The sequence below is a fragment of the Python bivittatus genome, unplaced genomic scaffold (genome assembly GCF_059951505.1).
Source record: "Python bivittatus isolate LINGU-HERP-01145 unplaced genomic scaffold, Pbiv_v1 ctg000200_np1212, whole genome shotgun sequence".
NCBI classification, from domain to species: domain Eukaryota; kingdom Metazoa; phylum Chordata; class Lepidosauria; order Squamata; family Pythonidae; genus Python; species Python bivittatus.
The window spans coordinates 8,605,597-8,628,712 of record NW_028277040.1 but is presented as its reverse complement, the minus strand read 5'-3'; the positions used below and the strand labels follow the sequence as shown (position 1 = coordinate 8,628,712).

The 23,116-nt window shown below is 35.5% G+C and overlaps 1 protein-coding gene across 2 annotated transcripts in view; it reads right to left on the bottom strand.

Moving 5' to 3' along the window:
• Positions 1 to 6,825: 6,825 nt before the first annotated feature.
• SATB2 (SATB homeobox 2) overlaps positions 6,826 to 23,116 on the bottom strand; it is a 136,905-nt gene continuing 120,614 nt past the window's right edge. The window contains exon 10 of one of the 2 annotated variants that reach the window (XM_088135673.1): positions 6,826 to 7,657. In XM_088135673.1, the coding sequence (XP_087991799.1) occupies positions 7,202 to 7,657 (456 nt within the window). In that variant the 3' untranslated portion in view covers positions 6,826 to 7,201. The remainder of the gene's footprint in view (positions 7,658 to 23,116) is intronic. The other variant, XM_088135672.1, reaches the window with a different exon arrangement.

Below are 23,116 nucleotides of genomic sequence, written 5' to 3'. Positions count from 1 at the left end.
TCCTCTTTCCTTCATTTTGATTCCTCTTTGGTTGTGAATAGTGTATTTGTTGGTGCTCCCAGTTATTGCTGTTGTTGCAAAGTGGCAAAGAACAAACAGTCCTGCCCCCACAGCATCTGATAATAATAATAAAATAAATATAAAATGAAATATAAAATGAAATGAAATGAAATATATAATAAAATAATAAAATAAAATCAAGCCCTGTTTTTTCCAACTGGAAGTTTGCAAGATGTAGACAGTGGAAAAGCTGGTCACCTGTAAATGCTCTCTGCTTGGCACCTTTCCTGAAGTACCACTAGTTTTAAAGATGGGAATTTCAAGTGCTGTAAAATGTAGATGCGTCTGTGATGAAATGTCAGTGGCATTAATCTTAAACTAGTATAATCAGAAATAAACCCCACTGAGTTCCGTGAGATGAATGCCAAGGGACACAAGTAGCAGAAGACAATTTGGCCTCTCCTTGGAACTATAAATACAGTAAGAATATATTAAACAAGTCACACTGTAGCTGTATCGGCCAAAATCAGCTCAGCCAGCAGCTATGCTCTGCTTAATAAAAACGATCGCCCTGCAACTGGCATTCAGAATTGCAGCCATAGTCCCACTGAAAGCAATAGCAACTAAGCAAAGGCGACGTCTTATTTTCAGAGCAGTTTTTCTTATTCAACAAATTGCTCACCGATTTACTTCAAATACTTTTTGCCCTTTGAAATCAGGAAAATGTCCTCTTTGCCGCAAAGTTTGGGAATGGACAGCATTGATTCATCAACACAAAAAGACCACCCCATTCATACATATTTTAGGGGTACATCTGAACTGAAGACCTGGACACATTACACTGAAGCACAAATTAGTTTTATGACAGTGCTGGAGGCAAAGACAGTCCTAATTTGGGGTGGACAGTGGAGGTACAATCTCTTTTTACAGACTTAGGCAAATTAGAATATTCAGGATATAGCAGCCAGGAGTTTCATTGGATATAACATATAATGTGCCTAGTGAAGCCATTAGGATGTAATTATGAGGTAATGGAAGAGGACTACAAAAACAATGGGGACAGAAAGGCAGTGTTCTGTGAATATAATTTCCTTTCCTTGGACTCTGAAGAAGCAAAATTGGAAACTACTGACATGTTGGAGAAGACTCCTGAGAATACTGTGGACAGCCAAGAAAACAAACCAGTGGATCATCAAACACATCAACCCAGAGTTCTCATTGAGGTACAAATGTCCAGGCTCAAATTATCGTACTTTGGACACATATGCAAAGACCTAGCTCTCTAGAGAAGGCCCTAATACTGGGAAAAGTGGAAGAGAAGAAGAGGACGACCAGCAGCAAGGTGGACAGACTCAGTTATAGCAGCAATGTATGCACCATTGGAAGACCTGAAAGACCAGATTAGGGACAGATCATCATGGAGAAAATCTATATATGTGGTGGCTAGTAGCCGAAATTGACATGATGGCACATAATCAAGTATCAGTAATTTCCTTCCAGGGAGTTATTTTCTTCTGCTTTCCCAGATCCCCCCTTGTTTCCCATTATCTTTTCCCAGCTTATCATGATTCCTTGGCTTTCTAAACGTTCTCATGGCTGAGCTGACAAATTTAGTTTCCCTGTGAAAATGTTTTTTGTAATGGGGGATAATGGTCCTATTGGACCCCATATAGCTGAGCCAGCACTTTTTTTTCCTTGGGAAGATCTATTGGGGTTAGGGGCTTTTAGTTTGCCCCCCCCCACCTCCTACAATACCCACACCCATATTTGGAGCAATTTTGCCATTAAATTAATCAATATCTACTTTGTAATTAATTGGGTGATCAATGTTTACATACACATTACAGCAGGCGTAAGAAACAAGACTCACTGGGGAAACAGTCTACTGTTCTGTATTGTTTGTTACTGAGATTAGAAAGCAAGGAAAGCTTCAGTATATACCATGACTGAACTGCACATTATGCCTACCCTTGTTAACATTATTGTCATCCTTAGTCATGATCCAGGTTGTTTCATTGGCCTTGAAAGCAATTATTCCTACTTAATTTTGGCTGGAGCATACCAGCATATGACTAAGGGAGATATCTCAGAGCAGGAAAACCTAGAATAATTCACATACTTTATTAAAGTTGCTGGGTATTTTGCATCAAGCTCCCATCAGTTTTGTCTTCCTGTAAACTGGAAGACAAGACTATTTTTCTTCACATGTGTTAATATAGGCTTGATTTGTTTGGGGGTTGTTGTTTTTTTTATCACTGTTGTGTATTCTAAGTGGAGATTAGAAGATGTGTTTGGAAGTTGATTTTTCTCCCACTCATGGATCCAGTCAGTCTACAAAATTTGGCAAGTGTGTGTCAGAGTTCCTAAAGTGATCACTTCAGAATGTTTTCATTCATTCTTCTTTGTATTTGCAAAGTGGTACAAAACTAATAATGCATTAAAGGTTTGGGGGGGGGGCAGGGAGACAGTATGTTCACAGCCATAATTAAGAAAAAAAACACTTCTATGTTTATTTTTTCCACTCACATTCAATTTAAAATGGAAATACATATGTCTGTGAGACTCAAATATGTTTGACAAGAGACAACAGCAGCAGGTAAAATATGGTGAAAAAGCAGCATTAATAAAAATATTTCTGCCACAATAGCCTACCAAATGATCACATTCAAAAATTTGTAATAAGTGCCCATATGGTTTTTCAGAGTGCTTTCCTGCATTTCCTCCCCCCCAACCCCCCCCCCCAACTTTGTGAATTGATAAAGTACATGGCAGATTCAAATCAGTTGCTTGTTTGGATTGTTTTGAAGTTTACAAACAGCAAATTTCAGTGGATGATCTGTTCTTTGAAGAGCCTTGTCAACTTTGTGATACTAGGCAATTCAGTAAGACTATACCTCCAGGCAATTTTTCATGTTTATGATAAATGAATTACAATTGATTAATTGTTCCTATATTGTGTATTGCTAATTGAAAAGCTCAAGGACCTATTTGAAACCCCATGCAACTGGGGAAAAAAGGCAAAACGATGTGCTTAAGAAATACTTCCTCTCAAACCTAGCCCATGATTGGAAGTTATTCTTTCCAAATGAAATTCAACTTTCGGATGATGCCATCTTGAAACCGAGAGCTTGCTTGTTACTGAGAGATGGAGTTCCTAGGAAGAAATCTGATGCTATTGTTGCTCTCTCTGAGGACCTACTGCAGAGGTGTCTATTTTATCCTAATGTAGGATAAAAAATTTGTAGGGAAAAACAAATATCTTAGGCTTGATAGCAGTGCTAGACAGGATACGTTTGCTCATAAGCAAATCTTAGTGTGTTGAGTGTTGTTTACTTTCATGGAAAAAAGTGGCTATGGCTTTCTCCCATTGTCAGAAACAGGACAGAATTAAGTTTTCCAACTTCCAAATTTGCACATCTTTTCACCCATATTGGAGAAGCCTGAGGAACAGAAGAGCCTGAGGAATCCAATGGATCTAAGGCATTTTTCTGCCACCCCATTTCCTAGCTTTTTGTCATCACAGCATCAATAGCAAAGGAGGGTGGTGAAGTGCCCATTGCTGCAAAGAAGCTAGATTTTTGAGAGCAGGTTTCTTTTTATATTAATGGGCTTCCCCTTACACATAAAGAAGAGATGGACAAGATCCAACAGCCATTTCCTTGTGATCATTGGAATTTAGCAGGAAAAGAGGGTGAAAGAAGAGGATTGTGATTGCTATGATTTGTTTGATATACAGGCCTGTTTGTTGTGCTGTTTTTCGTTTGTTCCCATTTGAGGAGATGCAACCGTTAAAGATGTTAACTGCAACTTCTGTTGCATGTGTTGATTTTTATAAGATTTAAGTTTGAATTGGCTTTTGAGCCAACTTTTGTTTCTGTAATATTGAAAAGGAGAGATTATAATTAGTTGAATGAAGCAAAAATCTTAGGTAAATATTGGACAAATTAATTATCTTGAAGCTATATTCTTTTACCTTCCTTTTTTGGGGGATGCCTTTCTGCTTCCAGGAGACATATTGGAGCAAATCAGCCATATTCCCAAATTCATCTATTTGTATGCATATGAAAAACTATCTTGCATCACCGGGCTAAGCCAACTGAACCCTAAATTCACACATTTCTGAAGCAAGTATATCTATATCTGAGCTCATCCTAAACCAAGTAAGGACAGAGACATAACCACATTCCAAAAATGCATCAAAGTTTGGAATGGTCAAATGTTCTTTCTACCCATAAGTCAGTCTTCTGTTTTGGCTGAGATTTGATACCATTCAAATCCATAATTTTGGCAACATCAAATGCCCATGTGCACCAGAAAAGTCATTCCACTCTTCTAATATAAATATCATAAAACCTACAGTACTTGCAATCCTTTTGGGGGAAAAAAATCAGTAAGATGATTGTAGCCTGTATCACATTTGTAAAAAAAATTTTTTTTTACTCTTTAGATCTTGTATCAGTTCAGGAAGATGGGAAGGAAAACTGATGAACCCCAAAAAATGATTTCACAAATTAAGTCATTTACTGAATGTGTTTAATTTTAACAACCAAAAAATTCTAACAGACTAACAATGCACATAAGTTAAAATTTAATTATCACTTAGTGATAACAAAGATCAAGTTGATTTACATGGAAAAAGAACATTTACAATATGGTAATCCTCATTCACATTGTTGATACCGCAATAACACAATTTTTTTTTTTAGTTTTCTTTTACTTCACAAAAAGGCGGAAAATTGTGCTTTGTTAAGAGGCACTACAAGAAAAAATTCTTTTTCCAAATAGATATAATATGATGAATATTGAATAAATAGACATATATGCATTGTAATTCGCTAAAGTTCTGGCAAGACCACAGGCGAAAATGCCCACAGATTCACTAAGAAGAATCACTGCAAAATTGACAGTGAAATTTAAAATAAAAAAGGCAAGATTCAGCATTGAAAAAAATACCTACTAAATTTTTGGTTGAAGTGTTTTTTTTTTAAAAAAAACCACCAATGCTGATGCCGTCAAAGAGATGAATAGCCTTATGAGAGATTGACCAATATTACATATATGTACTGATTTCAGCAAGAGTGTCTCAGAGAAAAATCTGAAAAGACAATTTGAAGAACATAAACCAGCGCCTACTGAATTGTTGATTAAAGCTGCAGCATACTACAGAAATAAAGTATGAAGAGTCAGCAAGCCAACATTTTTTAAGGATATAGAAAATGGATACAGCTATAGATTTGTGGATGTCAAATACTGATTTTGGAGAAGCCCCTTTAAAAACTTCAGAGGTTACTGAGCAGCTAAAATTAGCTTGTATTGCAACACATCATCTCCCTGTTATGTTGTTAATGCTTTGAGTAACTACCTATACAGAGGTTTGCTTTAATGACTGCCTTTTATACCTTTCAAATATATAAATAGTATTAACAGTTATATATTACAATGCCTGTGCAAGAACATAAAATAGCTTTCCAAGTGATATTGCATGAGGTCTTTGTTAAAAGTTACAAAGCACGTGTCAAGAATGAATTTAGAAGTCCACAAAGCAACCTAGACCCATTAGAAAGTCAAAATATCCTTTTAAATATATAATGTAGACAAGGAACTGCGACACCGCCTGGGTCAAAACCATGGCTTCGAAAATCTGTTGGAAACTATAGTAGATTGCAGCTTTAATGCTTGAACTATTGAAGAGTCAGTCAGCGTTAGTTCTGCTTTACGTCGTGGAATTGCTCTGCTAGGTCACTGGGAAAAGGGTTCAGTTAGGGTCAAGGAAGGGACTGCACGGAAACTGCATGGCTTATTCTCACTCCCTAGAAGTGCAGCAAGTTTGGGACATTTGTTCCCACAAACTGTGCCACGCATTACATACAAAACATACCTTGGAGACTGCTGGCTGAAAACGTTTTGCCTTACTGAGATCATGAGCCCTATGCACAAAGCTCCAAAAGGAAATTCAGCGCTGGAGAACTATCAGACTCTTTGACTGACTAAATCCAGTCCAACATGCCCAGAATAACTGTGATTCCATTTTTTTAAAAAAATTAATTTGTAAAATCTTTGTTGAAAAGCAACATCAACATATATAAAGAGCAATTTTCCTAACATCAATATCAGACAAAAACTAAAGGAGCAAGGGAGGAACTGCAGCTGCACAAGTCTCACTGAAATTAACAAAAGTGGTGCAACAACAGTGTAGATGGTTTGCGCATTCGAAAAACAATACCACTATAAACTGTGGCTCAATATAAAAATCCACACAAAAAATCTTGTAAAGCAACTGTTCATGAAGACCTCATTAAGAGACAAGTCTACTGTGCACCGAACTTTCACTGAAAAGTCCATGAAAATCCATCTGTTTGCTACAGAAATAATATAGAACAAAACATGCTCTGTGAATTTAAATGTGCATCGTGTACTAAAGTTTGTTTAGAAGTTACTTGGCTTACAATTATTTTTAAGGTGCCCTGATTTTGTCCCTCGTCTTCTCACCCCCTCTGTTTTATTATTTCTGGCAGTGTTGATTTAGGATTTTTAAAATTCATACCTCAAAAATTACCCATCAAGCTGCCAAAGTGGAAGCCATACTAATAATTTAAAAAATCAGGGATAAACATAGAAAATAAATAGATATTCAAAACAGTAACCACACCCTGAGAGCAGGCAGCAATTTATCTAAAAGCCAAAGCGACTCATTGTGAAGTGGTTTATATAAACAAGACTCATCTTTTAACGAGCTGATTTCACAGTCTATACTTTCTGATTGTAAAGTTTAAAGTTACGTCCCATGCAAATTTTATATATATATATATATATATATATATATATATATATATATAAAAAATATACACACACTTATGTATGGTGCATATTATATACACACCTGCACACTGTTATTGTTTCCTTCATTGATCTCATAAGTTGTTTCTTCCTGTAACTTGCTTGCTAGAGGATCCTTTCATAAGTGCAAGATTAACAATGATGTAATCCTAAGTGAATTACAATTAACTGTCTCAATAAAACATAAAAAAGTGTAACACTCAAGTGCCTGTTACAAGGGAATGTCTGATTGAGCTATGCAAAATAATTGTTCAATTTGCACATATTCTATGCACGCTGGAAAATTCCAAAACACTTTTTTTCTGAAAGAAGCAAAACAAAAAATCTCAGAACAATGTATTGCTTTGCCTGTGATATTTTCACATTATCTCTGCTCAGTCTCTGAAGTATTTGCTTTGTTTTTTTCTGAATTCTCTTCTTCAGTTTCCACTTTGTACATCTCCTCAGAACCCTCCTCACTGTCATTCTCCTCTGACTCAGTCAGCAGCTCTTCATCTTTATACTCTGCCACATCCACCGCTGTACCTAAATGCTCTTTTAGTTTCCCATGATGCTTTACATGGTAACGCTGGTTCTGGAAGAATTTGATGATGGTGTGCTTAGGCAGATCCAACTGGGCAGATAAAGTGTGGATGGCCTCCTGATCTGGGTAGAGGCCAACATCATGGATGAAACTCTGAAGGATGCCCAAAGCCTCTAAGGAAATCTTAGTACGGGATCTTGGCTTTTTTGTAGATGCGTCTTCTGCAGGTGGGGGCGGGGCCTCTTCTCTTGGGGGGGAGTTTTCCTTCGCTGGCTGGGATTGCTGTCTATGAAGTACCTGCAAAAGACAGGTTTACATATTTAATTAAACTCATGTATCACACAAATCTAACTCAATGTTAATAAAATTGGTATCTTCATATTTATCCATACTAGTCAAATATTTATATTTAAAAAGAGGTCTTCGTATTGGGCCATATGAGCAGAGAGAATTGAAAGAATTTTGTAAGATTGGTGAAATGAAGACTTACTTCTTCTGATTTGCAACTCAAGTATATTCACTAAATAACATGGGATAAGAAAAAAGAAATCTTGAGTCAGAAGGAAAAACATATTCAAAGAATAAGGAATTTGCTCTGCTCTGCCTGGTCAGAGGATGAGTTCCATAATGTTTTTTTTTTTAATTAAATCTAAAGATAGATTTTGGTTCTGGAGATGAATCTTCGGCATTAAGCTTAAAATGCTAGGATAGTTTTGCTGTTGTATCATTTATACCACTAATGGTGCAAGAACTACAACAGATTGTTTGATTCCATTTCTTTTCTTTTTAACACTCAGACATGGTTTAGGTCTATGTATGTATATGAATAAATGTAAAAAGAGCTGTGCTGAATCAGAGAAAATGCCCATCTGTTCCAGAATTCTATTCGTGCAACAGTTCCAATTTACGGAAAGCCCTCAAGCAAGATATAAGCAACCAGTATCCAGAGACAAACTGCCTCTGATCTTGGAGGTAATCAGGTTGATACGTTAGCTCTGAACTTTCTAACTGCAACATTCTATGATTTCTTTATAATTCAATTGTTTACCAGGTATATCTTGAAATTGTGGAACTGTACAGAATTTCTTTTCATTACTTTTTACATTTTTCTTCTATTTAAATTCACAAAGCAAATGATATTTACAGTGATCACTATTGCAGAAAACAGAAAAAATATGTTTTTAGAACTTATGACCATTATGTCCAGCAATAAAGCAGTAATAAGAATGGAATGAAATGTGACAAATAGAAATAAATGTTCCACGAAGTCTTGCACCATCCCTTTTCACCAATGTGTAGTCCAGTGATGTGTTAGACAGAAAGGGAAGAAGGCAGGAAAGAAGGTAGATTTCAATTCTAAAACTTAGTTGTTGCTACAAGGTAGGTCCTACTCTTTTCAACTTTAAGGGCAACATTTACCCTATCTCTGTGTTAAATAAGTGTATCACAACTCTTCTATTTAAAAAGGGGGTATTGACATTATCTGCTAAAATTAATTGGCTCAGAAAAATTATGTTGCTATATATTATAGTAATGAGTTAAATAAATAATAAAAAAGACTAAATAGGAGCCTATTTTCAAAACAACAAAATCACTACTGTTGTTATGAGAACTATTAGTTGAATAATGGATAATCAGTTTACTCTTTTCAGAAAAAAAGTGTTCTAAAATCAATCTATTTTTTCCAAATCACAGGGTAGCAAAGCAGCACTGATCTTAATCATTAACTGGAAAGATGGTATCCAGCTCAAGAGACCCCTCACTGTACAAAGGGGGGTGTATGTGTATGTGTGTGTGTGTGTATTTTTAAAGGATGTGCAGACTCTTCACAGTTATAATAGGGAGGAGGAGCATTACCATGACATAATATATGAACTGAGATTAAAGTAACATAATCCTACAATGTCTGTCTGCCATAGGGAAGCAGCTTCTCAACTTATTCTAAATGTTTTCTGGACACCTGAATCCCAACACAAAACCAACATCAAATACTGGGATTCATTTCATTGAATTAATTTCTATATTCAATTATTTATGATGTTATGTATAGGATGTATAAGCCATCTTTGAAGACTAGTTTTTTTTCCAAGGCTGCTTACAGCCCAGGTAAGAGACAGTCCTGAAAGCATGGCAAATAGAAGTAACTTATCTTTGTAAAATCTTTGTACTCAAACAATGTGATGAACAATTTTTAAAAAGTGTGTACATTTTGTAAAAGTATTTATCAGCAATACTAAAAGAAAGCAGCAACTAAGGTAGGTAACAACAAAGAAGAATGTTATAGATCCAATTTAATGTAACAGAAAAAAGGAAAAGCTGAAATAATCCATTCTGTCAAGTGTTTCAACATCCAGAATTATAAACCATACATTCAAGACAGAAGCACTAAACTGCTTATTTTATGACAGAAGGCTATCTAAATCAGTTTCAAAGCAAGATTGATACAGTCATGTGAAAAAGTAAGTGTACCCCATGTAAAGTTTTTTTTTTAACATATGTAGACATCAATATTTTATCTTCATTCAGACAGTATATAAAGGTGATGTAATTGAACAAAAAAAATGAAAAATTGACTTTGCAATCATTTATTCAACAAAAAATTAACAGATATGCCATTAACTTCTGTGGAAATAGCAAGTACATCCTTCGCTCTAATAGCTGGTATAGCCCTGTTTAGCAGAAACAACCTCAAATAGGCATTTCTTATAACTGTCTACTGGTCTCTGGTATCCACGGGGAGGAACTTTTTTCCCACTCCTCCATGCAGAATTTTTTCAGCTGTGTGATGTTTGAGGGATTTCTAACATGCACAGCCAGTTTCAAATCACCCCACAGCATCTCAATCGGATTTAGATCTGGGCTTTGACATGACCATTCCAGAACCCTCCATTTCTTTTTTCTTTTCTTTTCTTTTCTTTTCTCTTTTCTTTTCCAGCCATTCCTTTGTAGATTTACTGGAATGTTTAGGGTCATCATGTTGCAAGATCCACTTTCAATTGAGCTTCAAACTTCTGATAGATGGTCTCACATGATTCTTAAGCACCTTCTGGAACAATGAAGAATTCATAGAGGATTCTATGATGGTGAGCTGCCGAGGGCTTGATGCGGCAATAACATAACATTTCCACCACCACATTTACAGTTGGTATCAGGTCCTTCTGGTGAAATGCTGTCTTTGGTTTTCACCAAACATGCCTTTTGGTATTGTGGCTAAATAACTCTGTCTTTGCCTCGTTTGTCCATAGCACATTGTTCCATAAGTCCTGGCCTTTGCCTGGGTATTCATGAGCAAACTTGAGTCTTGTCTTGATGTTCTTTCTGGAGATCAAAGGTTTTTTCCTGGCACACCTCCCATGTAGATCTAATTTGTGCAACTACTTTCTATTGGTAGACTCATGCACTTTGACATCAATAATGGTGAGAGCTACCTGTAGGTCGCATGATGAAATTCTGGGGTTCTTAGAGACTTCTTGCAGCATCTTGCATTCTGCTCTTGGGCTGAACTTCCTAGGATGGCCTCGCCTGGGCAAGTTGGCAGTTGAAATCTTCTTCACTTGTAGATGATCTTCCAAACAGTGGAATGGTTGATATCTAATTGTTTGGCAATCTTTTTAAATCTCTTCTCAGACTCGTAGGCATCTATAACCTTCTTTCTGAAGGCCTTAATGGGGTGTACTTATTTTTCACATGACCATATTTATTTAAGATATTTTCCCCCTATTTCTATTCAACTATATTCAAAGACCAACTTAAGTGAAAAATATTTCAACTGCAGGTAAAGCTTGACTATCTAGCGTCTGTCCTTTTCACTATATTTGACTGGTAGAAACCCAAATCTCAATAAAGTTGTACACAACTGAAGATGACAGTTCAGCCAACTGTGGTTACTGAAGTTAAGAAGGAACCTCAGAGCTGATTATCAATTGTTGCCTAGGGCTATTTTAGGAGAGAAAATTAATGGAGTCCCATCCAATGTATTTGATTGATCACATATACTGAAGCTTTATATTTTAAGCAGTAGCACTAATACGTTGACATAAAATTATTTATTTAAGCAAGTTGGGTTTCTCCCATCCCCATTTAGTAGACTGTTAACTTCAAGGCCCCCTGCCCTGCTAAAGGAGAAGAAATATATATTGACATAACGCTATAAGGAAAAGGTGAGGGTTCAAATGGCCACTCTGTCTCAGGTACTGAAACTGCCTGCCTGTCTCTCTTGGTATCAGTTACTAATTTTTGGTGGAGAGATATTGGCTTGTATTAAATTGGAGTTATCAATTATTCTGAACTTCAGCATTGTTATCAAGAAAAATAAGCCACCTTTCCTATAAACAAGAAGCAAAAGTGACTGTTGTATCTGAGTTGAATCCTGCATCCACCACAAGTTGTCATAGACTGAGTATAAACAGCAAGGCCTGAAAGGATTGTATAAAATGTCCTGCAGCTTAAATACAATGTATTGTTTATAAATAGGTCAACTCTCTTCATTTACTTTTAAGTAATTTAGGATTATAATTCAAACATGACTTTGATTTTTAGCTTTCTACTTTCACTCCTCCCTCTACTCCTTCATTAAGCACATGAGTTTTCTCTGCAATTGTGACCATCTGGAATTGACTTCCTATTTTTTCCTCAAATCATTTCCCATCTCCTTGCAAATCTGAACTGAAACATGTTTTGTTCCCTAGCCACAGGTCTCAAATGTTTCTGTTTCCCTAATGTATTTCCTCTTTAATGTTGAAAAGGCAATACTGCATCCATATTTGTACACAAAAGACAAAGCTCAAAACTGTTTTTTTTTTAAATCTACTTTTCATAGGAATTAATTTTCATTTTTTGAGGTATTAGCTTATTCAGGTATAAAATATACAGCTACCTAATATGATGAAAGCTGACTTTAAAAAGATAAGTGACTCCTATTAAATCATACAACACTGCAATATGTTTTGAAGGCCACAATGAAATCCAGCTGGGAACCATGTGTAAAAAATAACAGTACACGCCTGCAGGGAAGGAAGTATGATATGGAATGATTACATTTAGGAAAATATATAATGTTGTATATCATTATGGGAATGATCTGTATTAGTTGTAATAAACTAAGGCAGTGGTTTCAAACTATATTCCAGGAAAACCTGTAGATCCTGGTAAAAATCTCTCAACTTCCTCAGTGAGAAGATTAGCAAATGGTGGATTCATTGCCATTTACTTATCCACCATAACTGATTTTCCTCTGCTATTGATAGCTACTAAAAAATCTTTAGTACAGAGTTGATATTTGCACAGCATAGTCTGTACTTCCACACTCTTAAAAAGCTGCCTGTTGTGTGAAGAAGAAACAAGTAGGAGCCTTCCTCACCACATTATCTTCTAATTAGTAAAATCTTTCCTGCAATGTAATCTGTTACTAATGGCACAGGGTACGTAACCAACATTTTACCAACTCACTCTCTGCAAGCAGGTTTGTGTGTGTGTGCGTGTGCATCTGTATATGAATAAATGCATGTATGCATGCATGCATGCATTTCCTTAAATATCCCTTAGCTAGCTGAAGTTTAATAAGGCTAATTTTGTGAAAAGACTAGCTTTATTACATTTATAAACTCTCCCAGCTAACTGCAAACAGGAACCACATTTTTACATTGTTTACATCATCAAGCCTCAACATTCTTTGTTTTACAATGTGGTTCACTTATTTCCTTTTAAAGAGAATTTGTACCGTAATCCCAAGTTACATTCTCATGTGTCTTTATAAATGCAAAGCTTATTAGATGTGTTCGTACTAATGCCTGTAACATCTGTAACTATTATTTGCAAATAGGACATGAAAACTACTTGACTTGATCACAACTTTCATATTTCCATTTGATGATGTACATTATGCTTCCTAAATGATTGCGTAGACACTGAGAATTGCTTATGAATCAAGTCCCACACTCATGGGATGAACTGAAGTGAGTCACAATTATAAGTCACAGACTTGTTAATAAGGGATACAACAAACCTGCAATGGGAACTTTCCAGAAGACTAAAGACAGTTACTTAATAGGCTGGGTGGAGGAAAAGGAAACACATGGAAAGGACTGAAGGAATTTTATTTCAAAAACTACATGAAAAATCATCCTCCACTGCCTTATAATATCTCCTTCCTTTCATAAAAGACTACTACTGAATACCCATATTTATTATTATATAGAGCTATAATATTACACCCAGTTTACACACATTAACATTCCCGAGAACAAATTCAGCTTTTGTTCTTGAGGCACTGGGTGCTTTCAGAACTGCTTTCTTCTGCATTACGGAGGGATACTGCTTCATAGAACATACTGCGTTCTGTGGCCCCCAAAGGCATCAAGACTGACCATGTGGCTTTTCAAGTTTTCATTATTTTTAACGAACTGCCATTAAAATAAAATAAAATAAAATAAAATAAAATAAAATAAAATAAAATAAACCTGGTTGAATTTTTAAAAATAGTGTTGCCTACACAAGACTGAAAATTTTAGCTTTGCTTCAACAAGTAATGCCACCAAATTTTGAAGGTAAAGAAAATTATTAGTTTTTTAAATAAGCATGGTTCTCAACTACAAAAAAGGTGGAAGGTTGCCTGATCTTTTTCTGAATGACTTGTACTTGGGATTTCTTTTCTCCAGGCTTTCAGGGTGATTGAAATGAGGGCCCATTTTGTGTAACTGCCCTGGCCACAGAAAGTTCTTCATAAGATTCGTTTCAGATAGTATCCTTTCAGATCCATGTTTTAGCTATGAAACATATGGTTACTGGTTAATGTTATTCGTTTGCTATACTTATTAATGGCGCTGTTGATTTTAATTTTTTGTTAGAAGCTTTTGGAATCCCTTGAAAATTCTGAGTGACAACAACAGAACAACACTTGAAAATAAAACATGATAGTATACAATGAGGCTGTAGTGAGGAAAACCTTTTGTGTGAAGTGGATTTACAAAAGATTTGAAGCAGCGGGTACATGTGCACGCACGCATACACACACACACACAAAAGCAGCTCATCCAGTTATTCCTGTATTTCTGTATTTTATAGTGGCATGTTCTATCTTGTTTTATCTTACTGTGATTTTAGTATTGTTTTAACATTTGACTGCTAAATCAGATTCAGATATTTCATGAAAAAAGTGTATACATGTTTTAAATAGAAAAATAAATAAGAGAAGATCTTTAAATGCTGCCATTTCCAAACTTCCCTTAATGCTGAGGAAGACTGTGCAGCCTATAGATATTCTCAAAACAAATGTCCGCAGGTTCTGTAACCTTGTATCATGGCTGCAATTTATAGAGTGAAGATAGTAATAAAAACAACGTTTTGGTAGGTATTCTACAACTTTTAATGCAATTGTAACCTGGCTGTGGGGGCAACAGGATCAAATTTTGATTTATTAGCTGGCACGTCCTACCAAGACCCTTTAGAAGTTGCTAGGAAGCTCTATTTCCTAACATTCCTAGAACATGGCAAGGAATGATCACTTGCACCTGCGCTCATTTTTCCTTTCAAGAAGTGGTTGAACTTGATTTTGCCCTTTGTCCTTTAGCTTAACAATCGAGAACTTCATAAGGACGCCAAAAATACTTAGAGTTGGAAGCAATGGTTTTGCACCTTGATTTAATATAACAACATTAAATACAGTGATTTAGTTCCATCAGTTTTTTGAACGATACAGTATCCTATGGTTACAGGCCCAGGAAAATTCAAACTGTTATTAAACAACAACAACGACAAAACCTATCTATGAAGTGATGACAAATTACAGACTACAGATGTTAGATTACATTTTGACTTCAGGCAGGTTTAATATAACTTGGCTTCCTTTTACAATTGCTAGCAGCATGTACTGTTATGGGCAGGGGAGTTAAAGTACTCAATAAATGAAGACCGTGTCAAAAGAAATCAATATGAGCGTGTAAAATGGTAGGAAGTCTGATATATATATATATATATATATATATATATATATGTTCACTTTCATCTAGCTTTCCTTTAATATTGTAACTAAAATGCTACTGGCATTTCTCATGTATTGCCTTTTTAAAAAAGGTTTAATAATTGCTTCAGAAAACAAACACTGGTATCATAGAAAATTGAACAACCAAGGTATGATATACAATAAATTTAATTTCATCAGTGCAGGATTTCTGTGTTGGGATTATTTATTTAAAATGCCTCTCCTCTTAAAATGTTGCTAAGACTTCTTTGAAGTTCTTTGAAGGGTTTTTTTAAAAAATCAGCACTTCTCCTAGGTAATTTTATATACTAGAATGTTCAAGGCATTCATTTTCTGTGAATGTTATCTACCTGAATCATAATGAATAAAATCACTGCTCGGTGTCAAAAGGGGAGCCATAGCTTAGTATAGGAATACATACATTGTATTCAGCTGATCTCAGATTTAATCTTAGCATCTCTACTTGGATAATTAGATAGAAGATTAAGGAAAAAGCCTTTGCAGGAAATCCTAAAGTAACATTAGACTAGTCACAGCAGCTTCCTTGGAACTTGATAATTTCATCAAAATGATAACAGTTGTGTCACACTGCAAGCTGTACACCTTTTATACAAGTGTGCAATGTGATGCACAAACAAAAGAGGCAGGGCTTATGATAACACATTTCTGCTTTCACCATTCTACTCCCCCAATCTCCCCTGCAGATACTGATGAGTAGCCATAATCATTTTCTGGATAAGCCATGACACTTGTAAGATAACAGGCCACAGGCAGGAAGGATTTTAGGCCCTCTCTCAATGTTCATGCTAGACAGGCAGAATTATGCTTGGTAAGGTGATGCTTCATATATCCCAAGGCTGAGCTATATAGGTAATAAACATCATTTTGAACTGGGCCCAGAAGCCAATATGTACAGTGACCTTAACATACAGTATGTGTAATTCTACAAGAATGGGCTGCCCTAGCTCATAATCTAGCTGCTATATTTTGCACCTGCTGTAACTTCTCAGCTATCACTAAAGATAGCCTCACATGGAGCACAATGTAGTAATCCAGCCATGAAGTGATCAAAGTGTGACCCAAGGCTTCTATATGCCAGGTTGATTTCTACCAAAATTGGCAATTCAATGGAAAATGGAACACATGTGTCTTTTAGTAGAATTCATTAAGAAATTCTTCCTAGTTTGTATTTAAATATTGCCATTTTAGCTTTGCAGAATGCAATCATAAACAAAGCGATGCTAAAAGATCTGAGACTTTCTTTCACTTATAGCAATTAGACATGTGAAATCAAATAATGAAGTAATTACTGAAGTGAATATATACATAGCAGTCTTATTTTTTTATCAATGCTATAGGTTACAGTCAGATTACAGCAATTGCATTATTTGCTTTAAAATAGGAATTCTATGATATTGTAAAGTTGACTTGTCACTTAGAGGTCTTGCCTTTGGGGGATTAACTAGTCTTCCTGTCTTCTCAATTTGCATCCCCTGAGAGATATTCTGTTAAATGGACTTCCCTGTTTTAAACTTTGACTTTCCTTTTATAGTTTCAGGAACTTCTAGTAGGTAAGATTTTATATATTTTGTCATTGTTCTAAGCATCCAACATATTTTGGCTTTAACTCCGACAAAGGTTTCATCCCATGTCTTTTACAGTTTTGTTGCTCTTCTGCAACCTTATTTTAAAATACAAGTCATACTGGGTCCCTTTAGATTAGGTTATATTTTGAAATTAGCGGCATAAGAAATCCTCCACCTTTTTCTACAAGGAATTGTGCTGGAGACTATTATACAGCTAGAAGTTTTTTACATGGATCCTCTGATTTTTCAGAAGCCTCTTTAAATTTACCCAGCTATCAACTTCTGTATAAAGATTCTGAAGAATGTTTTCTTTATAACTTAGTTTGCTGCCCTCTATTAAAGTCTGAATTTGTCCGATTAGCTCTGGCCACTTTCTAAGAATGTTGACTCCTTGTCCCACACTTGCTTAAGCTTTGAAATCTTATGCATATTTTAGAGAGCATCTTCTAAAATAGGGAGGGAAGGATCACAGTATTTAGTCCTTTTGCTAGAAGTCCATTTGTCACACAGATATCAATGCAGTCCTACCAGTACAGCACTAGGACTGTTGGAATTTGACTCCTTTGGAAGAAATAGAAAATCTGATGAATTTAATTTAATTGTATTATTCATTCCCAATTTGCTGGATTGTCCCTGCAGAAGCTGGAACTGTTTCTATAACAAAACAGTGCATAATTTCACACCCCCTTCTAAAATAGTATCTTCTTTGTTACTCTTGTAGAAGATCTAATGACTTCCATAGTATATGGACAATGCCAAAAGAAATTTGCATCAACTATACAAAAGCCTTTGGACCCTAAGAAGTAAGTCATCAAAAGGTTTTGAAATAAAAGCTGTTACATTACTAGTAAATCTACTGAATATTGTGTTTACCATCATAAGACTTTTTTTTATAGCTTTTTAGCTTTTTGTTCTAGACTCTTTAATATCTATATATTTATGGTTTATGCAGATCATGTAAAGTTATGTCAACTGGTTATAAAAATAAACCAAGTTCCTTGTTATCATATGTGTCCTACAGATTGTTTCTCCTATACACATTCTCATTCAAGCCCACCTGCTGATCACATTTCAAATATATCTAGAGTTAGTTGGTCAAATTAATTTTACCATTTTGCCATATATTAGCACAATATATAGTCCTCAGCTTTTTTGGATTATGAGCTCATTTGGGCTCATTTGTAAGTCACTTTATTTTTGTTTTATTCTCACTTTTTTTAGTAACCTTATTCAGGAATTCTTTTTTTCAAAGGATGCAGAAAATATGCAGTTGCTTGCTCCTCCTTTACCTACTCAAAGACAACAAAGGTTTGAGGTCACTCAAATCTACCATAAATCAAGTGATTGCTTCTGAAAGGCATCACAATATTAGAGGGAATATTGTTACTATTGCAGGGAATTCTATTTTGATTTTCTGCCCCAAGAAAAAAAAATGATTCTGGACCACTCCAAATTTTCTACTCTATATAAAATCTGAAGGTAAAATAGTGCTCTCAGTGCCTAGATCTGGCAACTCTATTCACAGTTAACTCCTTGGATTATAAACATAATATTCTCAAATCTCCATTCCTTTTGCCAGAAAATACTTCCTATCCCCTATATGTAAGAGTTTGCACAAAAACTCCCACATCCCGTTTTCACATGTCAACAGTAATATCTTGAATATTAAATGCCTTATTAGTTCTTCTTGATCTCAGGTAAGGGAAAATAGATTCCTAAAGGAAATCTCTAAGGTCAGCTAGCAATTAACTGCAAGGTTCTGATTGAATATACTATTGACTGCTCTCACATTAGGCAGCTTCCTGTTTATTAAGCCTTATGGGTTGTCCAGGTGCCAAGACATTAAAATGTCAATAATTTATTAATGCTAAACTAACCCTGCTCCCCCTCTTTCTCCCGACAAATGCTCATATATTAAGACACAATGAAATAATAGAAATCCTCACACTTATCTGAAAAATAAAAAATGCACAGACTAATAAATATGTCTAGGACTATCCTTTAAAACTCTATTTGCCATTTAAAATCTATGTACTAGTTTTATATATTGGTAATGCTCCACCTCACTCAAAGGAACAATATATGAACTTTTATTTTCTCATTCTACAATCTAAGCATGGTAGTGTGTACAGTAGTTCTCTCTTAATATATATTTGAGGGGCATGCATCCTTACACAACGATTCCCAATTTCTTGGATAAAATTTTATCACATTTTTGAGATTGAGCAGAAGGGATCTTCAGGACACACATGCACACATACTCTAGAATTGTAAATTCATGAACCATTTACCATTTTGTCTCTCTGAATTCAGAGACAGTTAGATGGAGGCACATACATATTCTCTCTCTGGGAATTAGCTCTTTCAATTTGATAAGGAGTTGTCTAAACATAAACATTTACAAAGAAAAAGTTGATTTTAATCCAGGGTATTGATTTTTCATTTCTCCCACCAACATTAAGCAGACACTAAGTTAAATTTAATTAACAATTTACAAGAGAGAGAATTATTTAAAGGGATGTTCACATCTTTGGCATTCAATGTCTCAAATAAATATAAAAAGAAAAGTTTTTCATAAATTTAATAGTAAAGCACTTTCATTAAATGCTGTCAAAGACAATTGTATTAATGACTGCACACCAAGGAATGCAAAGCTAGCCAAATATATTTAGCAAATAGGAACTAGCCTTTGGAGGGCCATTACTATTTATGTTTCCGCAGCAGCAGTGAGTCTAGACCGCAGTGCCAAGTGAAAGCAGTTATGTTATTAGAACTGATTTTATTTATTGAAGACTATTACAAATTTTAAATCCCATAGGGCAAACATTTTTTACTTTCAAAATGACACAAAATTATTTCCTGCTAGGATGAAGGAAAATAGGAGAGAAAATAAAAAATAAATACTAATAATTACTTAGCACTTAACTGCTGGAGGGCTATTTATAGACATATTTTAAAGACCAAATGGAAGTTACCATATCTCTTCTTAGAGTCTTAATCAATTAAAGTTATTTGTTGTTCAATAAACAGTAGACATAAATAAGCAAAACAGTCATTATTTTGGTAAACTTTCCTTAATTATTGCCAGTTCAAGGGTATCCAAGTAGCATCCTAAGGTCTGCAAACCTCTGGAAGCTCATGGCTTGTAAAATCAAAGACTGGCTAGAGTTAAGTAACCAGTTGCACCCATTCCTAGACTGAGGGGCTCTACTCAGAGTCACTCATGCGGTAGTCACCTCCTGGTTAGATTACTGCAATACCCTCTACGTGGTGCTGCCCTTGAAGAATATCCAGAAGCTTCAGCTGGTACAAAATGCAGTGGCATGGGCAGTTGTGTTTCTCAAACAACACACTTTACACCTCTGCTCCACAAGCTGCGTTAGTTACCAGTCTGTTTTCGGGTCCAGTTCAAGGTGCTTGTTTTGACCTTTATAGCCCTACATGGCATGAGGCTGGGTTATCTGAGGAAATGCCTCTCCCCGATTATATCTGCCTATTCCAGCAGATCCAACAGAAAGGGCATGCTATGGGTTCCGTCGGCTAGGGAGCTCCATTTACTGGGTCCTAGGCGACAGGCCTTTTCTGCCATGGCACCCACTTTATGGAACATCCTCCTTCCCAACGTGAGATTGGCTCCAGATTTCCCAGAAGTCCCTCAAAACCTGGTTATGCCCTCTGGCCTGGGGACTCCAGGGGACTGATGAGATATTGAGGTGGCTCTACTGTTATTAACATCCTCTGTTCACCTGATATTTGTTTTTTAGTTTTCTGTATTTTATAGTTTTTATAGTATTAATAATAATAATAATAATAATAATAATCTGGTATTTATTAATTGTTTTTAGCCTGGTGTGCCACCCAGGGTTACTTGTTTGTGAGATGCACGGCCATATAAATTATGGGAGAGCACATGTTCTAAATTTCAGATACTACCATCAGTCCTGATGCCTGAGCTAGAAGCAGAGTGGGAGGGAATGTCTACAGTATCCCCCCCGCAAAAAAAGTAAAGAATTCTAACTTGATATTATTATATAATCAAATGCCTTCCAAATAGTCTATCAACAATTTTAAGAGAAACAAGCTGACACTGTGAGAATGACTATTTTTGATATTTCCAAGTAAAAGGTCTGTTCCTAGGTACAGCTTCTAAACTGGAGTGGATCTCATCTGAAGCAGGTAAATGTCATTTACAAAGGCACTCACTACCTAAAATAACTAGACAATTTTCTGCTGACAGAATAGCTGTAATAATGGCTACAGTAAACAAAAGTAGTAGTTTCTCCATCTCAGATTATATACCCCTATTTTTATAGCTTTCCACATTTTATAATGAATGACTTGTGCTGCCTTATACAAAATTCCACAAAATCATAGGCAACCAAAATATATGGGGAAAGCAACTTCGTTCTATTCAGTCTGACACTTGGCTCTTGCTCATTTTATCGCTAACAGTTGAAAAAAGCACAAAAGTCAGTGCCTTGTTCAGCTTCTTACAGCATTATAGCCACTGGAAAATACAGCAATCAGAGCAAACACAATAAATTTTATATAATACAAGATTGTATATATAAAATAGTGTATATAATTTAAAATACTCAACTTGAACAGTAGAATAAAATTAGATAAAGCAAAATCTTTCATGACAGGCAGATCAGATCAACCCACAATAAGACTGAGGTGCCTCTTATAGGTTACAGAAGCTAAAGATGACTGTTTTTGTGTGGGTTAATGTAAGATTTAAAACCCTTACAGTATGTGAGTAGGGTCAATCCCATAGATCCTTCCTAGGGAGCCTGTAACTGCTGAGGGAAAACAGTGACTGCATGCGGAGGACATTTTTTTACTGTGGGCATTTAAATGTTACTTACAACAGCATCATAATCCTGTATGAACATTAGGATAAACAACTCCTTGGGCTTTACCATAATAAGAGTAGGAACTTTTGATCTAAACTACTACAAAAAATAAACTATGCATTATCCTGACCTTTTTAACAAAAGCAGACTAGCTGTTGAGTCTTGCTTGGAGGTGAATAAACTCGACAATGTTTAGGAGGAGGAACTCTCCTCCCACCTCCACCCCTACCCCCAACCCCATCCCTGGGATCTCAAATACATTTTGCTTACTCAGTAATGGCCTGATTAATCAAACTCTATCACTGAACAATATATCCTCTGCTCTGTACACGTTTAATATACCACCTGCATATAGCCTAAGCAGGTAGAAGCAACCCTCTCATAACATGCTTCAGACATGATTACAACATGCAACCTCTACCTGTAGGACAAGTGCTCAAGCTTTGTTTCTTCAGACAGGGAAATTCTGCAGTAGGAAGGCCCCTCTCCAGATTCAGAGGGGTTGATGATATGTAGCCCCTCCCTCTTGTATTGAGAGGCTAATCACTGAAATAATGGCTGAAGAGGGCTTTTGTTTTCATACATTCTCAGGTACATAACATAACCTATGGGATTATATGGTGAAATGTGAAGTATGGTCAAAAAGCACAATTCTGCTTCTATTTATGAAGACCTACCCTGCAAAAAAAAAGTCTGCATAATTTTAGATATATGCTTTTGAAAAAATAGCACAGTGAATGATAACTGAAAAGTTAGAGTGCAACCTTAGAAAAAAAAAATGAAGATTAATTCTAAATTCAAAGCAGATTGCTATCCTTTTGAAGAACATTCTAGGGAATATTTTTCAAAGAGATAACATATGCCAAAGACAAATTTTAAATTTCTGTTTCACAAAGTAAAATGCCCTCTCTCCCCAAAAACTTATATTGTGCATATCAGTTAAGAAGCAACTCCAATCAATTTGGAAGAGAAAAAGTGTTATTCAATAAAAATATAGCTGTTGAAAAGATCTAGCTTTTTAAAGTTATGTTTTATTAAAAAGAAAACTGGAAAAAATTACAATTTTCCTGTTTTATATTTTTAAAAGAAAGCAATAAACCTCCACTAGCAATTATAAATAACTATTCCAATATGTTATTGGATTATTACAGCACTCAAATCATGCTGCTAATTAAGAAAAATTAAGAAGCCCAATTTTATATAAAATGTACATTTATGGAAAAAAAAACCCACTACATATTGAAATAGTAAATTAATTATCTCATCACAGAAAAATTTACTACCAGCCTTCCACAGTGTCAGATTTTCCCTATCTCCCTTGGGATAATCTAGAAAA